Source organism: Tarenaya hassleriana, unplaced genomic scaffold (genome assembly GCF_000463585.1).
Source record: "Tarenaya hassleriana unplaced genomic scaffold, ASM46358v1 Cleome7, whole genome shotgun sequence".
In the NCBI taxonomy this organism is placed as follows: Eukaryota; Viridiplantae; Streptophyta; class Magnoliopsida; order Brassicales; family Cleomaceae; genus Tarenaya; species Tarenaya hassleriana.
The window spans coordinates 3,422,730-3,441,762 of record NW_010969548.1 but is presented as its reverse complement, the minus strand read 5'-3'; the positions used below and the strand labels follow the sequence as shown (position 1 = coordinate 3,441,762).

The 19,033-nt window shown below is 38.9% G+C and overlaps 2 protein-coding genes across 5 annotated transcripts in view; one reads left to right on the top strand and one right to left on the bottom strand.

The window, feature by feature from the left end:
- LOC104801129 (probable inactive histone-lysine N-methyltransferase SUVR2) overlaps positions 1-4,366 on the bottom strand; it is a 5,030-nt gene extending 664 nt beyond the window's left edge. The window contains exons 1-10 of one of the 4 annotated variants that reach the window (XM_010524245.2): positions 4,178-4,366; positions 3,243-3,444; positions 3,120-3,173; positions 2,962-3,000; positions 2,602-2,878; positions 1,367-2,466; positions 877-1,133; positions 616-682; positions 467-517; positions 209-305 (exon numbers count right to left, since the gene is read on the bottom strand). In XM_010524245.2, the coding sequence (XP_010522547.1) occupies positions 209-305; positions 467-517; positions 616-682; positions 877-1,133; positions 1,367-2,466; positions 2,602-2,878; positions 2,962-3,000; positions 3,120-3,173; positions 3,243-3,425 (2,125 nt within the window). In that variant the 5' untranslated portion in view covers positions 3,426-3,444; positions 4,178-4,366. Of the gene's footprint in view, positions 1-208; positions 306-466; positions 518-615; positions 683-876; positions 1,134-1,366; positions 2,467-2,601; positions 2,879-2,961; positions 3,001-3,119; positions 3,174-3,242 lie in introns of all 4 variants that reach the window. The other 3 variants (XM_010524244.2, XM_010524243.2, XM_010524242.2) reach the window with 3 other exon arrangements.
- An 8,634-nt stretch (positions 4,367-13,000) lies between these two features.
- Positions 13,001-18,741, top strand: LOC104801556 (pre-mRNA-processing factor 39-like). Its single transcript, XM_010524866.1, has 17 exons — positions 13,001-13,052; positions 13,163-13,272; positions 13,398-13,627; positions 13,858-14,025; positions 14,209-14,533; positions 14,631-14,774; positions 14,977-15,129; positions 15,222-15,338; positions 15,466-15,546; positions 15,638-15,778; positions 15,891-16,050; positions 16,163-16,293; positions 16,397-16,481; positions 16,575-16,780; positions 16,864-16,995; positions 18,359-18,365; positions 18,431-18,741. Exons 1-17 carry the CDS (start codon positions 13,001-13,003, stop codon positions 18,739-18,741), a joined length of 2,553 nt encoding a protein of 850 aa, XP_010523168.1.
- The last annotated feature ends 292 nt before the right edge of the window (positions 18,742-19,033 follow it).

The following is a 19,033-nucleotide window of genomic DNA, read 5'->3' as shown; positions in this document are numbered from 1 at the left end:
AAGGGGGGGGGGGGGAGAGATATTCGAGACGATGTTTAAAAACAGAATAAGACAACTGCCAAATGAACAGTAGAAAACAAATACCGAAAGGCGAGCAAGTCCATTGCAAATGCCAAAACCAAATGTGGTGACGGTGAAACAGCAAAACAAAAAAAACAAAACCAGAACCAATCGAATACATCAACTAGAATCTTGTGATAATAGTTACCGTTTGCTCGCTTCATGTCCCTGCAGAACTTGCTTCCACACAGACATTTGAACGTCTTCATCAAACAGTTGCCATCACTGAACTCAATTCCATAATCCTGGAAATACATCAGAAAACTCCGTAGCATCAAAGTCTGACGATTTAAGAAACAGCGAAGCAGAAAGCCTTTTTTTCGTTTAGAAACAGTGCAGTTTCTGACCCTGCTAGAAAGTGCACAATCGAATATCTTATTCCTTTTCCAGTGCACAATCTACTCACCCAGGTAAGTTCTTCCATGGCATGGATCTCTCTAGTCGTGAAGAATGCAAGCTGAAAAAGATTAACATAAATGATCTACTGGTCAGTTTTCCACAAAATAAATGAAACTTGTATCAGCAAATGGATGTTAAATGTCATCAGAGTCATACGTGATAGTAATGATGATCTGGCGACTCCACATGAACAGGAACCTCAATCAAGTTTGCGTCCATACATCTATACACAAAATGCGAAGAGAAAAGAAACCAAAATGAGAAGAATATCAGTAGAACTTTTGTGGTCTTGATATTTTCAGAAGCAAGGCCAGGGAAAGACAAGGGTTACGAAAAGACAATGGCTCTCTGGGAATGCTTGTGCGTTCTAATAACGATATTCTAGAGAGCTTGCAGTTTACCATTTCTATCAATTACCTATGATTGATGAACCTGGCAACGTTTCCATACTGCATCCCGTCAAGACACAGAGCTTTGTCATCCCCAAATGTGTTTTCAGAGTCCGAGCCCCAGTAGGCATCCAATATAACCGTTGATTCGTGTTTCTTAGACACGCGTTGGTACATCTCAGAGATTGTCAATATCTCTCCTGTGAACTCACAAACGAAGGCTCCTTTTGGCAGTTTCTCCAGAGTTCTGAGGCCCCAACCTTTTCCATTAGGTGTAAAGAACACCTGATACATAAATAAAGGCAAATTCCGTATTGAACAAAAAATATACACAAATAAGATCATGCAATAAAGATTGCTAACCAGTCCAGAATTCCACAAGTTTTGCTGTCCAAGGTGGGTTTCAGTTATTGGATTGGTGTTGTAACTTATATGGATGTGAAACATTGAGAATAGTAGAAACCAGTTGATTGCTACGCAGAATAGAAAAACAAAGCAAACAGAAAGAAAGACAACACCTGCAACTGATTGTGTATCCGTCGTTGCACTACCCGGTTACCACAGTTTGCATTGCAGCCACATTTGCTCCAGCACTCTTTAATAACCTTCCTCTTTAAATGACCCTTGCACGGATCCAGAACCTCTCCTTTCTTTGCTTTCTCTAGTGGGCACTCTTTACAAATTTGGAGACACTGATAACGCGAATCACGGATCACAGATATGCAATCTTCAAGGAAATCTTCCTTCAAAACGCCATCGGAAGTGTAAGCAAACCCACTATCGGCAACTGCACATCTACATAGCATTGGAGAAGCCAAGCAATCTCCAAAGCAAGAAAAGCAGCATTCGTTATCTTTGATATTGGAGAGCGTGAACTTCACTGAGGCATCTCGAAACACGAGGCTCTGAGCTGAGTAACGGAAAGAAGGAAGTAACTCATTGTTGACTTCATTCGCCCATGGAATCTCAACCGTTTCTTCTCCTTGAGTGATGTCACTGAAGCTGTTGATTGATCTCCAGCCATCAGCAGAGATTTGGCACTCAGGAACAACCACCAGACCCCGAGACTCAGAATGATCAGCAATACCAACTTCACCATTTTCGACACCCCCCATCTGACAGATAGATTCTTTAGTGCCACTGGAGAAAACAAGATTCCTTGCTGAAGACTTCTTCAAAATATCAAGGTTGGGTGTGATGTATGGTAACTTTTCTGGAGATTGGTTGGCTGAATTTTTTGCCAGTTCTAGGTAGCAGCCACACATGTCACTCATAAAATTGCGGACCGAAAAGTTGGGGTCTAGGATTTTGTATGACCGGAGACACTTTTCTTCCATTGCTCTCCATAGATCATCGAGAGATGGTTGGCGAAAATCGCCAGTAGTAGGGCTGAAACTCAGATTGATCTTTACTTCCCCCAATGGAGAAGAAGCTAATTCAACAGCTGAAGCTTCTTCAGCGACTACATCCAACTTGTGCCCCGTTGATTTTTCAATAGCAGAAGAAGAAGAATTATTGGCGTTAACTTCTGATTCCCTGTAGTGTTCTGGAGGAGGAGCATCATCAGCATTACCACTCATTTTCAATGCATATGAAGCACTCCCCTTATCAAAAGTATCTGAAGAGCGGCACACAAGAGACAAGATTCCAACACATTGATCAGTATTTAAGGCATAGATCCGACAACTCATTATCAGAACCACATAAAAAATAAAAGAACGACAGGTTCTTCTGGCTTTCCGCAAGATGATACCTGGATGAATCACACTGAGTGGCATATCGTCTGTAAAGGGCTCATCTTTGGGGATAATAAGTGGACAGGTAGTTGCAGGGACATCCACCTTAAGCTGGGTAGGTAATGACGATGGACGATTTTCTCTGTTCTCAGCTTTTCGCTCATTTAACAAAGGAGCCTCAATGCTAGGGCTTGGACTACCATTCAAAGTCTGTGCAGAGTCTCCAGCTCGACGGCGCTGCCTCTTTAGAGGATGTTCAGGCTCGGCTAAATCATTTTCACCATCCTCTTCAGACTGATCATACACGGCACATTAGATAAATGCAATATACAAGTGAAACAAGATTCGAGGACAACCAAAAGATTCTGTTCACATACCACAGGAGGCTTCTTGTTTGTGCCATGCACTTCCTCACCCTGAGCGATCAGATAATCAACAAAGCCAGATGTGTTAAAGGAGCAAAAAAAGAAACAAGGATTGGAACTTGTATTCTCTCAACCATAAACAAGGCTTTGAGAAAAAAAAAAGGACATACCCATGAATCCTCTTCTTCAAACTTCTTTTTCTTTCCCTTCTTTTCTTGAATAACCTATATATTACAAATCAGTAAGGAAAACCAGATACAGTAATATAACTACAGACAGGTAAGAGAACAAACCTCTGTTTCTTGATTATCGAGGATAGCTTCAGCAAGTGCCCTAAAATTGTCCTCGGATATTAATTCCCAGTTTTTGTCATAGAGTTTCAGGAGGTTTTTCAGAACCGGTCTTACTGTTTTTTCCTCAAAGCCGAGGCATTTCATGGCCTCAAACGCTCTCTTGATATTCGGGTTTGGTGGCATAATTTCATCCAATGACTGTCTAAAGCAAAATAGTAAATCCAGTGGCCCGCCTGATTAAAAAAAATGACAATGGGGAAAATTTTCCATCCGCCCGAAACCATAAAATGCGGGTAAAACCAGAGATGAAGAAGAAACAGTTCATTTCCTAGAACAAAACCCTAAATTACTAAGGATACTAAGAAACTCAGTCCTACAACCAAACAAAGGAAATAAGACCTTCACATATAAGACCGGGTACGCATGATATTTGGGGTTAAACAGATAAACGTGTAAATAGACCGATGAATCAACATTACAAACAAAAACCCTAAAAAACATAGACGATTGAATCATCTGCTCGATAAAACATCAGAAATTTGAAGAAAAGAAACATAATTTCATCTCACTAACCCACAAGACGATCGCCAATGGGAACCGAAGAAAATCGGAACCCGGATAATGATCGAAGACACCGAAGGATACGTCTCCTTACATAATTAAGTAAACAGACCTAAAAAGCCAACATTAGCAGCCGAAGAACAAGAAAAATTGATCCGACAGTACAAGCGCGACCTAAAATCGCAGGAGAAGCTAACAGCTGATACCAGAAGGCGAAACATCAACTTGAGAAAACCCAACAGTCACGCAACAACTATACTCTGTGAAACGGTCGCAAGCAGAACCATTTTCTCTTTCCAAAGCACGAGAAACGTCTCGATCAAAATGGAGAAGAAACGGTAAGAGAAGGCAGAGAAATTTTATTAGAAACTCACCTCAGTTAGGGCTCCGGCTACAGGTCAATAAAGCGAGTGAGGTAATTAGTGTTTCTCACCGGCAAGTCGAACGAAAGTTCGCCGGTAGAGGACCAGAGGCGGCGGAGGAGGACGTTGATCGGCGGTCAGGAGGTGAGAGATGAGAGCTCGCGCGTGAGGAGAAAGTGAGTGACAGTGGTACTGCCGTACTGGTGATTCTGCAAAGTCGGAAGTTTGAGCTAATGGTAATGGGGTCAAGTCGGGTCAGAATCCGTCCGTTGCGAAACCCGGAAACGTGATCCGGTTTTGAATTGAACACTTTATTAGTTTAATTAGTTTTGGATTTGATTTTTCGGTATAAAGTTTAGATTTTGATTTACTTAAATATTATTATTTTTAATTATGTTTTGTATTTTTTGAATTATATGAACGTGCATTTTTTTCTAGATTACAATGTTTGGCACAAGTAGTTCATATACTACTTTTGCAATGTGTGTATATATATATATATTATAACAAAAAATATAGATCAGAGTCTCGAAGTTTGAAATTTGAATTCCTTTAGAACGCTGATAATTAATTAGATTTAGATAAAAATATTTTTAATCAATCAATAGACAACGACTATTTTATTATAAATTTAATTGATATGAATTTAATAAAAAAATAATATAAATTATTTGTTTGGTTTAGAATAAATTTTATTATAAAACTATATATATATATATATATAAAGTTGGATTTGGAGGAATATGGTAAATTTTATCCTAATTTATTGTTATCGTTGAATAGTTTTTATCTTCATTTAAACGATCACTGATTTTACATTGAAATTTTGATTCTGATTAGTTTTTAATATGTATTCAGAATATCAGATAGATCAAACTCTCTCCGTCAATTAGCACCGAACGTTTTATAAAAATATTTGAATAAAAATACATTTTTTTATAAATAATAATTGGATTTGAATGAAATATATTTCTAAATAATAACCATGAAACATAAATAAACATGCGACAAATTAAAATATTTCATACCTTACCGAAAAATGTTTTTTTTTTTTTTATAATTGGTTGCCCATGGGATTTGAACCTGGTGGATTACCGAAAAATGTTGTCAGTAAATTCACCGTTTAGACAGTTTTCAGTCCCTAAAAAGGATATCAAACATATCCAAGTGAAGTCCAAAGCTAAACAAGCAAATATATATTATATATATATATAAACATGACAGACTGCCGTGAACACCTCGCCACTCCTGACCGCTCCGCAACATCGGTCTGCAGTTCACAAATCAAGATCATATTAGTCAACATTCAAACATTCGGTAACAGAGTGCACAAGTTTGATGAAAAAATAAAACACGACAAAAATCTGCGGTCTGGTTTTACGATCACGTGTGCATGCAGGGACACAAATTGAGCTGTTGACGTGCCAACAAGTTTCGTATGCATCCACACGGTTCTCAATAGCAGATTTTGTCTTTCCACATGGCGAAAACTCAAGCTTTGAAACAAGAAATTTAGAGAGGACCCTTTCACTTGGTAGGGGGTGGCCTGCATAAAATAGGTTGGAACTCCTGGCGGGTCCTACGTTGTACCTTCACTTGGTACTCCACTGGTGGTTCATCCGGATTCTCCTTGGCCAAGATAGATGTACGCTCTAATTATAGCGGACACGGATATGTTCACCCTCACCAATTTCTCGAATGCCATATGGGTTCCCTAGGAAATGCAACGGTCCATCGAGAAAGAAACACAGAGAATATATGGTCTAACATGGTAAACGTCTTGGATCTTTGCATATACGCGAGCTAATCTGGTTGTATTTCTCCACAGCCTTCTTAGCCGCATCTTCCATTTGCTGACGCTTGGTTTTGCCTGCCTGGTACCACTGCCACGTACATTTTCTCCCGCTCTTCAACGGAAGGACTGACTGACTCCTCCCACTAGGTACTTTACCCATGACAAGGCCATATAGAAACCGGTAGTAAGGTCGAGGGAGACAACTTCTAATTATCGTAATGAGACAACTACGAGAACTTACAAAAAGAAGGTTCCGAATCACAATCAGGCATATTCAGGGTAGAAATTCTTAGCTTTATCGAACCACAAAACGGCGATATTTAGACAGAACAAGTTCCCAAGTGCAAACTCAATACCTTCTGCTCATAATACTGCCTCACGTATCTTCGGAATTTCGCACTATATTCCTTGTCTGAACAATCGTCTTCAGAAGGAGATTTGTATTCTTGGCCCTCGAAACTGTCTTACCCCCATTCCCATACCTTTGAATCGTTCCTTTTCGAGTTCTCCGTCATCGGAGAAGAAGATCCAGACATCTTGGACGCCTCTGTGATTTCGGCCGATCCTTTCTCGATCTCGCCTTCTCCGCTGCCATCGGATTCATCCAGGCCTTGGCCCTCCGCCTTGCGCTTTCCCAGAGATGAACACAAAGCCTCTGCGGGAGTCTCCATCATGTCGTGTTCGCTCTCCATCGTCGTCTCCAACTCAATTGAAAACCCTAACTGCAACTTTCCACCCGATTTGGGGCTCCCAGGAGCTTTTTGGTAAAGTTACGATCCCAAGGGGGTGAATCCTCGGTTCATGTTTTTTTTATACCGTCTTTTTCCCTTTTCTTTTATTTTTTAACCCTTTATATATGGGCAGTGGGCTATTGTTTTCCGGATGTTTCGTACGTGTATTAGGGATTCGAACCCAAGTAAAAACATATTTTAATTAATTTAGCATTTATATAACAGTTCACAAGAAAAAGTTGTCTTTAGTAAATGGTGATTGTATTAACATAAAACTGTACCAATAGAGTTTGTGTAGAGAAAAAAAAAACTCTAAAGTTTATATAATAAAATACAGAAATAATCAAAGATGAAGAAAACACCGGACAGAGACTCCAAGAACAAGAACAAGATGAGAGAAATCATGTGCGTGGCGGTGACGCGAAAAGAGACGGGTGATGAATTCCAAATCACTTTTGAGGGCTTACCCAGATCCCAAGTTGGACTCTTTTTTAACTTTTTTCCTCAAAGCCGAGGCATTTCATGGCCTCAAACGCTCTCTTGATATTCGGGTTTGGTGGCATAGTTTCATCCAATGACTGTCTAAACCAAAATAGTCAAATTCAGTTCAGTGGCCTGCCTGATAAAAGACGACCACGGGGAAAGTTTTCCATCTGCCCGAAGCCGTAAAATGGGAGTAAAACCAGAGATGATTAAGAAACAATTCATTTCCTAAAATAAAACCCTAGGATAACCAGACGGAGGAAAGAAGACCCTTCACATGTAAGACCGCGTGCTCATGATATTTGGGGTTAGACAGATGAACTTGTAAATGGACCGATGAATCAACATTACAAACCAAAACCCTAAAAACACATAGACGATTGAATCATCTGGTCGATAAAACATCAGAAATTTGAAGAAGAGGAACAGAATTTCATCTCTCTAATAACCCACAAGACGATCGCCAATGGGAACCGAAGAAAATCGGAACCCGGATAATGATCGAAGACACCAAAGGATACGTCTTCTTACCTAATTAAGCAGACTGACCTAAAAATCCAACATATTAGCAGCAGAAGAACAAGTAAAATTGATCCGACAGTATAAGCGCGACCTAAAAATCGCAGGAGAAATTAACAGCTGACACCAGAAGGCGAAACATCAACTTGAGAAAACCCAACGGTCGCAAGCAGAAACATTTTCTCTTTCACAAAGCACGAGCAACGTCTCGATCACAATGGAGAAGAAACGGCAAGAGAAGGCAGAGAAATTTTATTAGAAACTCACCTCAGTTAGGGCTCCGGCTCCAGGTCAATAAAGCGAGTGAGGTAATTAGGGTTTCTCACCGGAAAGTCGAACGAAAGTTCGCCGGTAGAGGACCAGAGGCGGCGGAGGAGGACGTTGATCGGCGGTCAGGAGGTGAGAGATGAAAGCTCGCGCGCAGGCCTTGGCCCTCCGCCTTGCGCTTTCCCAGAGATGAACACAAAGCCTCTGCGGGAGTCTCCATCATGTCGTGTTCGCTCTCCATCGTCGTCTCCAACTCAATTGAAAACCCTAACTGCAACTTTCCACCCGATTTGGGGCTCCCAGGAGCTTTTTGGTAAAGTTACGATCCCAAGGGGGTGAATCCTCGGTTCATGTTTTTTTTATACCGTCTTTTTCCCTTTTCTTTTATTTTTTAACCCTTTATATATGGGCAGTGGGCTATTGTTTTCCGGATGTTTCGTACGTGTATTAGGGATTCGAACCCAAGTAAAAACATATTTTAATTAATTTAGCATTTATATAACAGTTCACAAGAAAAAGTTGTCTTTAGTAAATGGTGATTGTATTAACATAAAACTGTACCAATAGAGTTTGTGTAGAGAAAAAAAAAACTCTAAAGTTTATATAATAAAATACAGAAATAATCAAAGATGAAGAAAACACCGGACAGAGACTCCAAGAACAAGAACAAGATGAGAGAAATCATGTGCGTGGCGGTGACGCGAAAAGAGACGGGTGATGAATTCCAAATCACTTTTGAGGGCTTACCCAGATCCCAAGTTGGACTCTTTTTTAACTTTTTTCCTCAAAGCCGAGGCATTTCATGGCCTCAAACGCTCTCTTGATATTCGGGTTTGGTGGCATAGTTTCATCCAATGACTGTCTAAACCAAAATAGTCAAATTCAGTTCAGTGGCCTGCCTGATAAAAGACGACCACGGGGAAAGTTTTCCATCTGCCCGAAGCCGTAAAATGGGAGTAAAACCAGAGATGATTAAGAAACAATTCATTTCCTAAAATAAAACCCTAGGATAACCAGACGGAGGAAAGAAGACCCTTCACATGTAAGACCGCGTGCTCATGATATTTGGGGTTAGACAGATGAACTTGTAAATGGACCGATGAATCAACATTACAAACCAAAACCCTAAAAACACATAGACGATTGAATCATCTGGTCGATAAAACATCAGAAATTTGAAGAAGAGGAACAGAATTTCATCTCTCTAATAACCCACAAGACGATCGCCAATGGGAACCGAAGAAAATCGGAACCCGGATAATGATCGAAGACACCAAAGGATACGTCTTCTTACCTAATTAAGCAGACTGACCTAAAAATCCAACATATTAGCAGCAGAAGAACAAGTAAAATTGATCCGACAGTATAAGCGCGACCTAAAAATCGCAGGAGAAATTAACAGCTGACACCAGAAGGCGAAACATCAACTTGAGAAAACCCAACGGTCGCAAGCAGAAACATTTTCTCTTTCACAAAGCACGAGCAACGTCTCGATCACAATGGAGAAGAAACGGCAAGAGAAGGCAGAGAAATTTTATTAGAAACTCACCTCAGTTAGGGCTCCGGCTCCAGGTCAATAAAGCGAGTGAGGTAATTAGGGTTTCTCACCGGAAAGTCGAACGAAAGTTCGCCGGTAGAGGACCAGAGGCGGCGGAGGAGGACGTTGATCGGCGGTCAGGAGGTGAGAGATGAAAGCTCGCGCGTGAGCAGAAAGTGAGTGACAGCGGTACTGGTGGTTCTGCAAATTCGGAAGTTTGAGCCAATGGTGATGGGGTCAATGTTAGCGGAGTGAATGGGGTCGAGGCAACCGATAAGGAAGGAGACGAACCAATGGTGGACAAAGTCAACTCAGACAGCAACGAAGCAGGAAACTCATGGACAAAAGAAGACCAGAATCACGATTGATTAACAATTCCTCACGAGAATCAAGTAAATTCCCTTTTCTGTGAAGATCAATATTGAGTTACCAAAACCTCTCTTCTCTCTTTACGTGTATATTGTAACTTTCCTTTATCACACAACCCATGTTTGTATTATAAATCCTGTACAAAGTCTTTACAGACATATATGAAAAACATAGAGTATTATTTTTCTCATTCTCAGAAACATGTGACTCTATCTTCTTTATAGAGTCTGTTCTAGTTCTGTGTCTGCGTATTTTATTTTCTTTAGTCAAGCCGGGTCAAAATCCGTCCGTTGCGAAACCCGGAAACGTGATCCGGTTTTGAATTGAACATTTTAATAGTTTAATTAGGTTTGGATTTGATTTTTCGGTATAAAGTTTGGATTTTGATTTACTTAAATATTATGTTTTTTTATTTTATTTTTTGAATTATATGAACGAGCATTTTTTTTTTTCTAAATTACAATGTTTGGCACAAGTAGTTCATGTACTATAAACAAATGTAGTATTAGCATCGACCTTCTTTTTTTATTGACTAGCATTTTTTGTGTATAACAATTTACAATTTTAAATTCCTTTAGAGTCAAGAGTTTGAATTCCTTTACAATTTGAAATGAATATTGAACAGAGGTAAGTAAAGAATCTACCGTCAATTTAACGCTCTATTTTAACTTGAAACAAAATTTCATTTTTAAGAAACTAACATTTTTCTAAAACGCTGATAACTAATTAGATTTAGATCAAATTAATTTTAATCAACCAGTACTCAATAGACGACAAGTACTAGTTTCTCTCGTGAGCACTGTGTCGTTCGTGAAACCACAGTTTAGACTGATATATACTGAACAGATTCGACTCCGTTAGAAATTTGGAATAAACATCCGAATAAGAAGCACCATCATGACATGAACCTACGTGCATCAAACTCCTTATCATGTTCCGAATTCTAAGAATTTTGTCGTATACACATACGTATAATGTGTATTGTGGGACCATGGTGATGTGAATATTCTCCGGGTAAATTTGTATTTCGGGTCTGTTCTGTGCTTCTGAAAAGTTTCATGGGCTTGGAAGGGGCATTAACTGCACCCTCTCCTATTTCTATGAAGAAGAAGAAGAAAAAAAAAAGAGTATATTGCATATTATGAATGCAAAACTAAAATAAAAATATATATATATATTTGAAAACTCGGAAGTCTTTTATATCAAAGAGACAAATTTTTTAAAAATAATTCTTAAAATCTTGTGGGAAATTTTCAAACTCTGAATTGTAACGAAAATAATAAGACGTTGTCGCATTTCTCTCTCCTTTAGAGATATTGCGTATATATGTGTGTGTATGTATGTATATACTGCGAGACAATTGCTGATCATCGCTCTGATACGATATGCAGATTGTTTGTATTTTTGCGTGTACTATGTTTTTGAAAAGCTCATTAATGGCACCCTCTCCTCCTTCCCTTGCACATGAAACAAAAACCCTGCCGCATATTCTCATTTTTTTTTTCACCTTAAAGTAAAAACAAAATATGAATTACCACGATAAAACATTGAAATCAGTTTTTTTTTTTTAATTTAGTTTGTAGCCGACCTTACACGTTCAAGAGTCATGGGGAATCGACATTATTTTAAACCCTAAGCGTCAAACCCTAATGGCACGAACTATTAACACTCATTGCTTTATTATCAACCCTGCAGCTATATATAATATACATGTTAATCTGTCTATCGCAATACATATATATATATATATGTATGTATAGTAAGTGCATATATGTACAAAATTCCGAAGAATGTTTTTCCAAAGTCTTGTGGAGTTTAATTAAAAGCATGTACTCTGGTTTTGGGGAAACCGGACGCATGTTTTAAAAAAAGCTGAAGATGTTTTCAGACGGCGCATTTAATAGCCCTTGTCTATATACTGCATTCACACATATATATATATACACACATTCAAATAATATAAGAATAATGGGTTTTCTTCTTCAGGTATAACAAGTTACGATACTTGTTCTGCAAGTCTGGAACCCTTTCACTAAGGTGGTCGGGTCAAAATTCTTCACGGAGATGTTCTGAATTGTTATCGTTAAAAAAAAAACTTAGAATAAACCTCTAAACCCTAAAAGCAGCACCATCAATATACTAAATATTTTTCATTTAATATATTAAAAAAGTCATCTCCATACCATCCATTTTTTTATATATTTTATATTTCTCTTTATTTATCAATTGTGAACCGTAAGAACAATACGAAAAGCAAAACAGAAATCATAAAATCAACTGGAACTATTATTCAAAATTTACAATTCTGTCAATGAACACTAAATTTGAACGAAAATAACAAAACGCATTTTCACTTCCCTTCTTTATATTCTTTATGCCGTGGAACCAAAATTATACTATGAAACAAGAGAGATAGGTTATAAATTTGAACGAAAAAAAAAACTCGAATATCGTGAGGGGCAAATCGAATTTTCTCTGCTCGTACTATGTTGCAGAAAGGTTCATGCCCTAGCGAGGGTAAAATTGTAATTAACTGTGGTAGTAGGGGTAAAACAGTTTTATGACATGCCGAGGGGAAACAGTCTCAGGCAGGTTCCGTTCCGTCTCTGTGTTGTTTTGAAAATCTGTCCAAAGAACTCCATCTCCCTCCTGTAAGAAACATTTGAGCTTGCTGCACCTGAACCGCGTATATCATCACCAGCTGCTGCTCCGCTTCCAAAGGGAAAGCCAATAATCAGGTAACATATATATATATAGTCCCATCTTTTTCATCCATTGGTGTTGATGGGATATTTCGCAGATTGAGTTTCGCATCGCTGAGCAGAGGCGGAACCGCCGGGAAGAACACGTGAGCCTCTCTCTCGCTCTAGTTCATGTTTGGTTGTATGCATTCCTCCTCCTTAGTTCTGTAACTGTTTCTTTCTTTTTGTTACGAAGAACGAAGGCCATACACCAAGTCGCCTTCGTATCTCCCATTGAAAAATTTGTCTGAACCCAAAAGCTGGTTAATGCAGACGGAATATAACTTGATTAGAGAAAAAAAGTCGAAAATATTAAAATGCTTCATCTTGTTCTTGTGGAGGATTATAATGCTTCATCTTGTGGAAGGTTAAAATCTACAGGGAAACGAGAGAATGAAGTCGACACCACGTATGGATGCGGCTCCTGATGACGAAGATAGTGCTGGTAACCAGCTTTGTTCTTCTCACTAACAAGGCTTTTAGGGCACGTGTGCTTTCTAGCCACCACCTTCTGTTTTTGTTTAATTTAAAAGTGTGATTATTTTGTTACTGCAGCACCTTCTCTTCCATCTGAAGAGGAGCGTTTATGGAATATCATAAGGGTTAACCCCCAAGATTTCAATGCATGGACTGCCCTTCTTGACGAGACAGAGAAGACATCTGAGGTACGCCTTGATCTCCATACAGTTGTCTTTTTTGTCATACATCTTGCTAAGCTTTTACATATAGCATGTATATTCTTTATGCCATATTTCTCTAAAGGGCTAATGTATTTTTCTACGTTATACAGGATAATATAGCAAAAATTCGGAAAGTTTATGATGCTTTCTTAGCTGAATTTCCCCTTTGCTATGGCTATTGGAAAAAATATGCCGATGCTGAGGCTCACGAGGGGGCAATGGACAAAGCTGTGGAAGTTTATGAGAGAGCAGTTCAAGGGGCAGCGTATTCTGTGAACATTTGGTTGCATTATTGCTTTTTTGCAATCAATACTTATGGGGATCCAGGCATTATTAGAAGGTAATAATAGGTGCTCATTATATAGCCCATATCGTTTGTGGACATATCATCAGAATCATGGTAAAATGATTTATATATTGTTCAGCTTTAGTGAACCATGCATTCAAAGAGTGAATTTAATCATGCATGTCGATAAAGTTGTTATTTGTCTTTACTGATGGAGTGTATTTGCGTTCTTGATATTCATCATATATATATCTTGTGATATTTCTTCTTTAATGTTGTCGCAGTCTTTTTGAGCGAGGGTTGGCCCATGTTGGGACCGATTATTTGTCTTGTCCGTTATGGGACAAATACATTGAGTACGAGTACACGCAGCAGGAGTGGAGACGGCTTGCCATGATACACACAAGGATACTGGAGAGTCCAATCCAGAATTTGGATGGATATTTCGATAGGTAACTTAATCAATCAATATCTTACATCATTTTGTAGTGTATATCGTGGTTAATTAAACCCATTTTTGGATGCCAAGAGATCACTTGTCTAAGAGATATCCACGATAGAATTTGATTTCTAATGCGTTCTTTACCCGATTTCTCCTCATATTTCTCTCTTTTCTTATATAATTTGTATCGTAGATTCAAGGAACTAGTCGAAGCACGGCCGTTCTCTGACTTAAAGAGCGCCGCCGATGAAGCTCTTACTGGCTCAGCTGCTGCTGGAATTGCACTGTCCGATGAAGAGTTGCAAGCTGATGTTCCTACAGAACCAGAGGAGTTGAGGAAATACATAGCCATAAGAGAAGACATGTACAAGAAAGCCAAAGAGCTTGAATCCAAAATCATTGGCTTCGAAATGGCTATAAGAAGACCCTATTTCCACGTGCTTCCCCTTGGTGCGGCTGAACTGGAGAATTGGCACAACTATTTGGATTTCATAGAAAGGGATGGCCATTTAGACAAGGTAATCTATAAATGGATATACCTTTGTAATATTATTTATAAATGGATATCTGTTTTGTTATATATACATATATTAATTGATCATGTTTTTTTAACAGGTGGTCAAGTTGTACGAAAGATGTGTGGTTGCATGTGCAAATTATCCCGAATATTGGATCCGGTACGTGCTAAGAATGGAAGCCAGTGGATGCATGGATCTCGCTGAAAATGCTCTTGCTCGTGCAACTAAAGTCTTTGTCAAGGTAGAGAGATAGGGTTTCTTTGTATTACATATTGATCAAATTTAAAATATTTTATAGATATTGACAGGGATAGTGTTAAATAAAATGTGTATCCTAATGGTCTTGTCCAAATGTCTGAGGATTATATGTTGGAGTTTGCGTAGTGAAGTACATTTATTTGTTGTAGTTGTCTCTTGTTTATTTGGTTCCTGTTTTGTGACAGAGACAACCCGAGATCCACCTTTTTGCTGCTCGGTTTAAAGAACAGAATGGGGACATTGCTGGTGCTAGAGCTGCTTACCAACTCATCCACTCTGAAATTGCACCTGGGCTCCTTGAAGTAATAATCAGACATGCAAACATGGAGCGTCGGCTGGTAAGTTTCTATGAGCAAACTATTGAAGAGTCACACGAATATGCATGTGACCGTTCTTAAACTTTTTTTTCTCCATCTAATCTAATCTGTAGGGGAACTTGGATGATGCTTTCTCTGTATATGAACGAGCTATTGCAATTGAAAAAGAGAAGGAACACTCCCTAATATTGCCGGTGTTGTGTGCTCAATATTCAAGGTTTTCCTATTTGGTGAGTCCCTTCAGCTTCTGAAATATGAGCAGCCATACCCCGATCCTTTTGCTTTGTGTGTTTCCGCTTCAACGAGTCTTGGTATGATTTGGCATGCTATTGTTTCATTTTCAATAACGTTTATCAGGTTGCTGGAGATGCCGATAAAGCCAGGAGGATTCTGCTAGAAGGACTGGACAACACACAGCCATCAAAACCACTCTTGGAGGTTCAACCTTGTTTGTTGTTGCTTCTCTTTTCTCTTACCTTCAACAGCATTGATTTTGGCTTCATTTGTTCTTTGCGGGTTGTCTGTATAGGCTCTGATTCACTTCGAGACGATCCAGCCCGCACCAAGGCAGATTGATTACTTGCAGTCACTTGTTGAAGGGTTTATAATGGCAAATGCAGATTCCCAGAATACTGCAGAAAGGGAAGAGTTATCCTCTGTATACATAGAGGTTAGTCACCGTAGCATTCCATTTCTCATTCTTGTCAGGTGTAGGCTTCTCCGTTCACTTTTTTATGAACACTAATTTGGTGCACGCTTTGTTTTTCTTTTTTATTTTGTAGTTTTTGGGTCTTTTTGGAGATGCAAAGTTGCTAAAGAAGGCTGAAGACGAGCATGCAAGGCTCTTTTTACCTCAGAGGAGCACATCGAAGCTTAAAAAGCGCAGCGTCGATGATTTTCTTTCTTCAGATAGGACTTATTGCACTCCTTCCGAACAGCCAGGTGTGTATAGATTTATTTGTGTTTTTTTGTTTCCTATTTGTCTTTTATGTTAACATTGACTTTAATTATTTATTTTTATCATGTTAACGTTGTGCGTATTTGTAATGGATAGATGCGGATCAAGTATGCTTCAGCGTAGGCGCGCCAAAAAAATCAAAGGGCCCAAACCCAAGAAAACAAGAACATAAGGAAAGGAAAGCTCAGCAGGCTAATCAACAAGATCTCAGTCAAATTGAAGTTGGGGTAAAATTTTTCAAATAATATTAAACATTGTTATCATGTCTACTAAAGTTTATCATGTATATTGCATTTTGATTTTTATATATATGTTTGCTTCTACACGTAGGAATTTGGCGATGGTACGGAACTCACACGAGATTGGAGAGCTATCTGCGGTATTCTGAATATTGTTGTCGCCAAACAAAAAAGAGGTTTGTGCATCATAATTACGTAGTGAATATGATTAGTTTTATATAATCTCCATTATATTTAATGTGGTAATTTAAGTTTAAATTTTTTTGCAGAGACTTGTTGGGCGGTATCGTTGTCATTGTTGTTGCAATGCATTGTCAATTGCGGACAACCGATACAAAACCACATCACATTTAATATTGCTAAATTTGTTAAAGTATGCAAAGCTGACAAGTCTGATAGGAGTGGATCTTTGAAGGCTGCAGCCAAATATATCTGGGACAATGGACTACCAAAAAACGATGTCAGGTTTCAAGCAGTAAGAGCGTACAACACAATATTTTTTATGTTTAAGATAATGTTTTGGTTTTTTAAAATAATGACATGTTTTTTTTTCTACAGTCAATGAATATAGTAAGAAGAAAATTCGTTGTCAAATGTGACGCTGATAAAGACTTCATCCGCCGACGGCTAGATAAAGGACCTCTTGTTCTAATTCTCTCAACAAGCGATGAATTCAATGATCTTGAAAAGGTTAGTAAATAAATCTAATATATTAATTACATGGATATATAACTAAAGCAAAGTGATCATTTTACAGGAGATTTGCACATTACCGCCTTTGGATTTAGATCAACCAACCCATGCCGTATTGGTCGTTGGTTATGGATACACCAAGGAGGAAAAACTGTTTTTTCTTCTTCGTAATTCTTGGGGACCTAAGTGGGGCATTAAAGGATACGGAAGAATTTTTATCAAATATCTTCATATAATCGTTTATGAAGACGACGAAAAATAGGTGACTTTTTATTTTTCATTGTTTAAATATTTAAAAGTTATTTTGTTAATATTTTTTAGTTGAATGATATGTTGTGATTTGGGTCAAGATCTAACAGGAAGGAATCCGAAGATGGAGTTGATGGAATCTGAAGTTCAAGCACCAAACAGGGGAACTGGACAGTTTGTGTTTTTGGCAGTTTTATCAAAATGCAGTTAAGGGTAGTTATTTATGGGTATGTCTCGTGTTACGTTGTTTCGGTTTTTAGAAAAGTAAATTTTGTAATGACTGCTTTAAGTTTGTATTTATGTGTGTTAAGACGTTTTTATATGCACGTATGAAAGTAAAAGTTTGGACATATTAATGAAAATCAGGATGCATAGTATAAGGATTAAGGATCAAAAGAAAAATACAAATATAGCCATTCCCCATAGGCACTGCGAATCCAAGTCTGGAGTAGTGGGCTCGCAAGAGATGGTTTGTGGAAACGAATGGCGGCAGCTTTGTTTCGGATTATCTTGTCAAACTCTTTTAGTAGCGTGTTCTCCAACAAAACAGTTGGTCATGGATCCGTTTATTCCTTTCCTTCCAGATCAGGTATAACAAGCATTGCCATCTAGCAGTCAATTCAAAATGAAGGGCCATACATTGAGGAGGATCCGTAATACCCAAACGCCTACACACTTTCAGCCATATGTCCGATGTGAAGTGGCATTCGAAAAAGAGATAATCACGTGATTCATGGAGAATGTTGCATAAACCGTACATAGGGTATTTGTGTAGGTCCTATATTGTTTGATTTTTCGTTTTATGATATGATTTACTTCTCTCTCTTTTTATAGATCCAAAAAGATGCTAGCAAAGACACGTCCTTAATGTGGCGGCAAAGTTGGAGATGGCAATGAAATTGAAATTATATTCAAACATTTGGAAGAATGTTTTATGATCAATATATTTTTATATTTGGACTGTTCTTAGGTAGGATTTCATTTAAATATTAACATTTTTATTGAAATTTGACTTCAAAATCCAGGTTCGGGTATTCGTAGAGATTTTTTCAGATATCTGATTTTCCAATATATGACCAAGTTGGATATATTTTTTTTTATAAAAATTCAGGGTTCAGGTAATTCTAAAATGATAACTCATCCGTGTCCATCCCGATCGATCTCGGTACCTCCGTCGGCATAGAGGGGAACCTGAGCGACCTCACCGGAACAAAGGGGAGGGATCCCGTAGGAGCAGAAGCAAGGGGAAGCATCGGAGGAATTGCTCCGTCAGATGTGGGAAAACTGTTTTGCGATCTCAGCAGAGCCTGTGGGAATCGGAGGGGAACTCACGCCACTGAGGCCAAGGGAAACATGGAGGGTCGAAGAAGAGGAAAGGCGCGTAGGGGTGGAAAGTCATCGACGACGACAACGCTGAGCTCTAGGGTTGGATCGACAGTGTTGGTGACAGGAGAAGCAGGGCTGGAGTTTGGGAATCCATACCCGGGGACATGAGCTGAGGATCAGAGGCGCCGGATTACTGCTAGAGAAGCGATGGATTAACCTCGTCGACTTTTTTGCTAACGAGATGGTGGTCCGACAGATTCATCATGGCTGGTCGATTTGGATATTTGGGGTTTTGAGATCGTGGATCAATAAGGGGAGATGAGTGTTCAGCGCGGGAGATTAGAAAGAGACCTGGAGGGATGGTGGGTGGATGGGTGCCCGACATGTCCGGCGGCGGCAGGATCCAGGATTGAGGCGCCCTCTCTCTACCAGCGGATGCAGAAAGAAAAAACACACAAGA